The sequence below is a fragment of the Arachis ipaensis genome, chromosome B9 (assembly GCF_059453495.1).
Source record: "Arachis ipaensis isolate K30076 ecotype BB chromosome B9, ASM5945349v1, whole genome shotgun sequence".
NCBI classification, from domain to species: domain Eukaryota; kingdom Viridiplantae; phylum Streptophyta; class Magnoliopsida; order Fabales; family Fabaceae; genus Arachis; species Arachis ipaensis.
In genome coordinates this window covers 3,485,082-3,493,385 of record NC_142444.1, presented here as the reverse complement: position 1 = coordinate 3,493,385, position 8,304 = coordinate 3,485,082, and the positions used below count along the sequence as shown (strand labels likewise).

Sequence of the window (8,304 nt, the reverse complement as noted above, 5' to 3'; positions counted from 1 at the left end):
CAGATCAGTAAAACCATTAAGCGAAGATGTGCAGACCTATCATTAAATTTAAGCACATTTTCAATAAAATTGGATAGCATTAATTTTGTTGAATATACATTTATTTGTTGCTAGATTCTGACAATTTTATGGTGAGTAAATACATTAGTTAAAATTTTAAAAAATAATAGGCATTCAAGGTGTAATTTTTCTTTCAGGATTTGGGAGTTTTCAATTTTACGATACTGTGCAAATATTCTTCTTTAATTTCAACGTCTTAAACAAAGAATTTCTTACAATTATTGGTCTTCATCTCCAACAGCAAACCTGTCCAGTGTCCACAGAGATAAAGCAGTAAATATCAAAGCTCAATGAATATGGTCAAGAAGTTTAAAGAGAGAAAGCGGGGCATACTCACATATAAAGTTTTACATAATCACCAACGTTAAGATTACCCTTGGATTCAATCTTGGCAGAAAAAGTTTTGAGTTGGAGCTTGACTCTGGCATAAGAAACAAACCCAGAAGCATAGTAATGATAGTTAGTAAATGGCTCTCCCTCGAAAACATTTCCAGGTTCCATGAACATATAAATCAAACTTTCATCGCTAGTTATGTGGCAACAAAAAATATTCATTATTTCTGCGGTCTTGTCCAAACCATGCACCGCCACCTTTGCCACAACATTCATCTTAGATAAATCATAAATATGCCACATTGGAGCGCAGTCAACAATCAGAAGATAATGACTGCATCCCAAACGAACAAGTTTCCTTGGATATGATCTAAGAGGTGGCGGAAAATTCCAATTAAGGTATTCCCAATTGTTAGCCTTGACGTCATATGACATGAGCCCTTGATGTTCATGATCACCACCAGAAGCATACAATACAATGTGGGTCTTCTTGTGAGGCTTGGTGCTGTCCTCCCACAGAAAGTAAGAGTCAGGGTCCCTGCAATATTCCAGAACACTTTCGGGCACTTCCCTTGTTTCCCATAGACCTGATTTTAGGATGTAAATATCAACCCAGCAACTTCTATCTCCAGTAACCCTAGAGATGTACAATCCAGTATCCCCAAAGATGTACAATTTGCCATCATAGGGGACTACTAAGGGTCTAAATCGCTGGTAGAACAAGCTTCCACAAAACTTCCAACTCCAATTAGAACCCTCATACTTGAGGCACCACATCCTTGAGGGGTAACGATCATCCAAATTCAAACACAATTTTGGGTCAGTAATAAACAGGGTACCACCAGCAAAGAAGAAGCTGTGACCGACAGAACAAAATCCTTGACCATCTGGTAATGGACGATCGACCAATAGACCATCTCTAAAAAAATATATATTGGTCTATTAGAGATGGTCTATTGGTCAATTATCCATTACCAGATGGTCAAGGATTTTGTTCTGTCGGTCACAGCTTCTTCTTTGCTGGTGGTAACCTGCGTGTTGTTGACCCAAAATTGTGTTTGGATTTGGATGATTATTACCCCTCAAGGATGTGTTGCCTCAAGTATGAGGGTTCTAATTGGAGTTGGAAGTTTTGTGGAAGCATGTTCTGCGACCGATTTAGACCCTTAGTAGTCCCCTGTGATGGCAAATTGTACATCTTTGGGGGTACTAAAGATGCAGATTGCTGGGTTGATATTTACAGCCTAAAATCAGGTCTATGGGAAACAAGGGAAGTGCCCGAAAGTGCTCTCTTGCCATATTGGAGGGACCCTTACTCTTACTTTCTGTGGGAGGACAGCACCAAGCCTCACAAGAAGACCCACATTGTATTGTATTCTTCTCGTGGTAAACATCAAGGGCTTATGTCATATGACGTCAAGGCTAACAATTGGGAATACCTTGATTGTAATTTTCCGCCAGTTCCTAGATTATGTCCAAGGAAACTTGTTCGTTTGGGATGCAGTCATTATCTTCTGATTGTTGACTTCGCTCCAATGTGGCATATTTATGATTTATCTGAGATGAAGGTTGTGGAAACGGTGGGGGTGCATGGTTTGAACGAGACCGCAGAAGTAACGAGTATTTTTTGTTGCCACAACACTAGCGATGAAAGTTTGATTTATATGTTCATGCAACCTGGAAATGTTTTCGAGGGAGAGCCACCTACTAGCTATGATTCTGGGTTTGTTTCTTATGCCAGAGTCAAGCTCCAACTCAAAACTTTTTCTGCCAAGATTGAATCCAAGGGTAATCTTAACGTTGGTGATTATGTAAAACTTTATATGTGAGTATGCCCCGCTTTCTCTCTTTAAACTTCTTGACCATATTCATTGAGCTTTGATATTTACTGCTTTATCTCTGTGGACACTGGACAGGTTTGCTGTTGGAGATGAAGACCAATAATTGTAAGAAATTCTTTGTTTAAGACGTTGAAATTAAAGAAGAATATTTGCACAGTATCGTAAAATTGAAAACTCCCAAATCCTGAAAGAAAAATTACACCTTGAATGGCTATTATTTTTTAAAATTTTAACTAATGTATATACTCACCATAAAATTGTCAGAATCTAGCAACAAATAAATGTATATTCAACAAAATTAATGCTATCCAATTTTATTGAAAATGTGCTTAAATTTAATGATAGGTCTGCTCATCTTCGCTTAATGGTTTTACTGATCTATATATTTTTGCACTTGGTTCCAATATTCCATTATGTTTGAGGGTGCTTCTTGTTGTTGGCACTCATGCTCCTGAAGAAGGAAGGAATGCAAATTAATTTGTTAATTGCTATTGTACTCTTGATTTTCAGCTTTCAATCTTGACCTCCAGACTATTAATGATGGGGAGTTAGAAAGCGACTAAGATTAATTGTGTTAAATTTGTTTAGTGACTAGACATTGGTTTTTTATGTTGTTTGACCTTGTATGTTTCTTGTGTTTTTAGTTTATGTTCAGATGTGATCATAGTTGTATAAATTTTAAAAATTAATCTTGTTTGCTAGATTCGAATAGTTATTAGGGTGGAATTTTATACGTGTTAAAGAAGGGCGGGTCAAGTAGGGGAAAAATCTGCTTCTACTCGGTCCACTGCCACTCCTACTTGCTATTAGGGATGACAATGGATATTTATAGGGGTGGAGATTCTTTTCCGTCGTCCGTTCCTGATTAGGAAAATGCCTCTTGTCCTCGTTCCATTTCTGTAGATATTAAATTTTAAAAAATAAAAAATTACAATTATAATAAAATTCTATACAATTTAACTAAACCGTATCAAATCAAATTTAATTTAAACACATTCAACTTTAACAAATTCAATTTAATATTATATAATTAAATTATTTTAAAATACAGACTAAAATAAACGAAATAGAAAAGTTTTCAATAAATTAACATAACAAACTTTGGACTCTTGGTCGGTGATTATAATTTGGTGATAGTATTTTTTTAATGTTACAAATTTTCTTTATCTTTTTAGAAGTTGGTTTTTGTTTTCTTTTTTTTGTGATTTCTCATTTCTATTTGCTTGGGACTGCTGGTTGTTTCTTCTAAGATTTTTTTTATCTTGTGCTTTCGAAGAATTTTGCCTTTGCTGGCGTGAAAAGGATTGTCTGTGTTTTTGTTGTTTAGACACGTGCAATAGCGAGAGATACAGCCACGCTTTTAAAGCGTGGCAATAGCCTTATCAAATTAAAAAAAAAATAATTTTTTTTTTGTTTTTACCTTTGTCGTTCCACAATATAAATTTTCAGTCTTTTTTATTACCAAACATATAAATATAGTATGTAACTTTTATTACAAGACAAATCAAACAGTAATTAGTGACATAATTTTTCTATAATTGTTTTATACATAAAAAAACTAATACTCAAATACAAAATAAAACTTGAGTTCAAAATTCTGATTTCAAAATAAATTCTGCTCTGATTATAGGGTGAGTTTCAAGCGTTTTGCTGCGCCGCCAACAGGAAGAGAGCTCTTCGTTATGGCATCAACATCGTACCTGCTCATCTCAAAGTTGGTTACTGCATTTGCACCTCGGAACTTTATAGCTGCTATATCATATGCCTAAGCAGCTTCCTCTTCAGTTGCTGTCAACCATGAATAAGAAAAGGATTAAGTGATAACATAAGATCAGCATATAGTATATGTGTTGGGCCAACCGTGGGGAGCTCTCGACAACCGGGGAGAATTCGGGGAGGAATCGAGTGAGAAAACATAAGATGAGATGACACCACATCCAACTCAAAACCTTAAGGTGTCAAGTTAATGGGTCTCTCATCTTATAAACTCCTCACTCTTCCATGCTTTCTTTGATGTGGGACTAACTTTAACACTCCTCACACTTGCAATACTAACAATCTCCCCCTCAAGTGTGAGCCTCCACATCAAGCACTAACTCCCCCTCTTTCTAACTCCTCCACCACCACGAGTATTCGTCCATCACACCGCCGCAAAACACCGCGGGACACGCCGCCCGGACCACCTTTGCCGGGAAGACTTTCGATGCTTCACCTTGAATACTCCTTAAACCAGACCGATTAAACCATCGGCTCTGATACCACTTGTTGGGCCAACCGTGGGGAGCTCTCGACAACCGGGGAGAATTCGGGGAGGAATCGAGTGAGAAAACATAAGATGAGATGACACCACATCCAACTCAAAACCTTAAGGTGTCAAGTTAATGGGTCTCTCATCTTATAAACTCCTCACTCTTCCATGCTTTCTTTGATGTGGGACTAACTTTAACACTCCTCACACTTGCAATACTAACAATATGAAACTCAGCAATTTGAATAATCATCTTTGTTAACACAGGAACACAATGGAAAATGAAGGTGAAATACTTACAGAATGTTCCCAATAAAAGATCTTTGTTTCCAGCAACGCGACCAATTCTTGCTTGCCACCTACCTTGTTGGTGATGCCTGCAGGATTAATTGGAAACAAGCATAAGATATAGGACCAAAGATGAGTACATGTATTATTCTCTACAATGATATCAAAATGAAAGTACCCACATATAAGTATAGTTATAATATAGTGTTTCAAATTTAACAGGCCAATGCAGACAAACCTTCTCAGTGATGCAATGAATTCTTGCTTTGTTACATGTTTCATCTCGTCCAGTTCCTTTGGGTAATTGGAAACCTATGGAATAAGAGGTAGAAATAATTAATAAGCAAATGTTGCAACTTGCCAATTCAAGTTACCAAGTAAACCCCGAAATATTATTTATTGAAGATATATTATTTGCACTCATGTATAGAATTGACGTACATAAAATAGTTGCACAAAATATTTCTATATATTTTTGTATATATAATTAGTCCCTTTGTGCAAAAAACTACCATTACATTATTGATTTTCATTTTATGCCCCTTCTCTAATGAAGCTGACTCAACTTCTCATTGGCTGGTTCATTTCTCAAGACTTCTGGCGCCATCCACTCAGGCTGTAGGCAAAAAGATACATTAGAATGATAATCATTATTTTTGTTAAGGTTTAACAACAGCAGTATAAGATCTCGAATCTGTGAAGCTTTACTTTTTCTAGGGATATTCAAATTTAAACCGATCCAAATTAAACCGTTCATCCAATCTAATCTAAATCGAAAACCAATTAAAATCGCATTAATTCGGATTTGATTGGATTCTATTTTTTACAAACTGTTAGATCGGATGGATTTCGGATCTACTTTTCATAACCGATCCAATCCAATCCAATCCAAACCGCACAATGTATTATAATATTATTATTTTATTATTATATTTACAATTATACTTATAACATGTTCAATTTGTTATACATTTTTATATTATTCAGTATTATTATTATTTAATAAATATTTTATGTTCAAAATGTTATTTATTTATTTATTTTAAGTAACCTATAATTTTATTTTTATTGTTATGTTATCGTTGACTTTTAAAAATATTGTTGAGACTTATTATGTTATTGTTGATTATTTAAAATTTGATGTTAAAACTTGTTATATGTATTTAATTTTTTTAATTTACAAAACCGCAAATCCAATCCAATCCAAACCGCTTGAAATTGGATCGGATCGGATCGGATTTTTTTAAAAGTCATCCAATCCAAACCGCACCGCAAGCAAAATTAGTGTTCGGATCGGATGAGTTTTTCACTCAAAATTGATCTAAACCGCACCACGAACACCCCTAACTGTTCCTGCCCAAGACTTTGATGACAAAAAGGTATGGTGCTTCATCATGATAGACCAAAATCACAAACCTGTAAAGAGAAAAAACACGAAAGAAAAAGAAATTAGTGGAATGCAATCATACAACATGATTTTTAAGATACAAGTTTTGATAACCATTTAGTTTTTGTTTTATTCTCTAATTTGTGACATAATTTTTAATAAAAATGTTCAAATGAAAATAACTTACAGACATTTTATAATAAATAAGAAATAAATAAAGCTTTCCTAACCATAATAGTGATGCCTCTCCTGAGATATAAAGACAAAAGGTTCTAAAAGGTTAAAGAAAAATGGAACCAGAGTTGCATAAGCCTCCAGAAGCATGAACAAAAAGTTCTAACCAAAAATAAAAATAAGACACAAATAAAAGGCTAATCTTCTTTGAAACAGAATTATAACAAGACTGAAAAAGAAGTTGCATCAACTAATAATAAAACCAAATTGAGATGAACAACCAATAGTGCAAGCTTTTCAGGTTCATAATAATTAATGAATTGGCTTCAGCAAGATATAAATTATAGGCATTTTCGGCTATTATGCTTTTTAATTTTTGGTATAAAACTGTATGATGTTTTCAAATTAGATAGCAATGAACAAAAAAAGTTGGACAATATAAATGCCGATTCTGAGCCCATATTGGTAGAAGGAGCAATGTATGACCCAAAAAAATTAGCAAGAAACTTATAAAACTATATTTTTCAAGTTGTGAACATAAATTCCCAAAAAAGAAAAGGTTGTGAACATAAATAAGAAAAGGGTAAATTTTTTTAACAAAATTGCTCACATAAGTACACAAGCAGAAAAAGTATATGTATTTCAGTTAGGTTTATTTTTTGCGGAAAATAAAATACAATTCTTCTTCTTCATGTTTCCATGTTCATTAATTAGCTGGATTATGACCAAGATGCAGAGAACGACTACAAAACATCTTTTGCAGTATCTCAATTTAATGAAGTTGGCATAAATTTATATAGTTTCTTTTACATTTAATGCTGAGAAAGAAAATATATTTAGGCAGCAATTTAGCCTTCACAAGTAAAAAAATTAAAGGGAATATACTATGACAATTAACATGCATCTTATTACACGTCATTAGAAAAATCTAGTAAGTAGTACATCGTTTTCCAAATATAGTGGTCTGATCTTAAGCAATTAATAACTTCAATATAATTGAGGTAACTTGGGAAATTTCTCCCTAATAGAGGTTTTGATGTAAATGAATCAAGAATGAAAGAAAATGGGTAGTAGGTTAGGAGTTGGTTACTAATTCTGGTAAGCAGTTATACCAGAATCTGTTACAGGCAGTTATCTTGCCTCTTAAAGGTATAAGCTGCTAGGAGTAGTAATATAAATAGATCAATGTATAATTGTACATTGACATTCAATATACTTCAATATTATTCAATAGCAAAAGTTCCAGTCAATTCTGTTTAGCGGCGGTTCAAAACCGCCGCAATTCGGCAATTAAACCGCCGCTAATTTCCGCTTGTCCTGTAGTGTATATTGAATAATTTTAAAATTTGATCCAAACATTAAAAATAAAAATAATATTTTATTCTTTTTCTTTGTATTATATTATTGTTTAAAGCTAAATATATAAGAAATCTTTCTTAAGAAAAGATGAACAATAAATAAGTTTAATCTAGCATAGCTCTAAATTGTGATACTAATATCAATGTAGAGATTAGAGAATTGTATTATAGCATACAAATAACATACTCATGAAATTGTAAAGGTTGGCAATTCCATAATGATACCTCATCCATGAATAACATAACTGTCTTTCGATATTATAATGCTAATTATTAAGCAATTAGCTGTTTTTTTAATTTTTCAATTTTATCTTTATTTTAATGATTATTTTTTTTTATCAAAATAATATATTTTTCTTTAATTATGTATGTAATTTTAATATCTTTTATTATGTGCCAGTGTTGCAATTCAATATTGATTTTAGTTATTCTACACTCTCTACCCTCGTTTTTGTTCTTGCATAGGTTCTTCTCCCACAAGCTTGCACTCTAAAAACCTTTAAAATTTTATAGTCTTTCATAAATACTATAATTCATTATTGTTAGTTGAGTATTTATTTAACTTAACGTTAACTTGTGTATTTTGGTAAGTTGTAACATAAGCATATATAGCTT

The 8,304-nt window shown here is 33.3% G+C and overlaps 2 protein-coding genes and 1 long non-coding RNA gene across 3 annotated transcripts; 1 reads left to right on the top strand and 2 right to left on the bottom strand.

Moving 5' to 3' along the window:
* Nucleotides 1-278: 278 nt before the first annotated feature.
* Nucleotides 279-1,314, bottom strand: LOC107619483 (uncharacterized; the record flags this gene model as incomplete). The annotated part of the gene is made up of 2 exons (XM_016321782.3): nt 279-306; nt 398-1,314. Coding segments are annotated over 2 exons (945 nt in total), but the record flags the coding sequence as incomplete, so codon positions are not given.
* Nucleotides 1,315-1,334: 20 nt separating this feature from the next.
* On the top strand, nt 1,335-2,943 carry LOC107619484 (uncharacterized). Its single transcript, XM_016321783.3, has 3 exons — nt 1,335-2,218; nt 2,310-2,339; nt 2,745-2,943. Exons 1-2 carry the CDS (start codon nt 1,482-1,484, stop codon nt 2,335-2,337), a joined length of 765 nt encoding a protein of 254 aa, XP_016177269.1. The 5' UTR covers nt 1,335-1,481; the 3' UTR covers nt 2,338-2,339; nt 2,745-2,943.
* A 761-nt stretch (nt 2,944-3,704) lies between these two features.
* LOC110267278 (uncharacterized) lies at nt 3,705-7,584 on the bottom strand. Its single transcript, XR_015899988.1, has 5 exons — nt 6,119-7,584; nt 5,212-5,386; nt 4,949-5,082; nt 4,783-4,859; nt 3,705-4,022 (listed from the first exon to the last, which is right to left on the bottom strand). It is a non-coding gene; the product is annotated as an uncharacterized LOC110267278 (long non-coding RNA).
* Nucleotides 7,585-8,304: the final 720 nt, after the last annotated feature.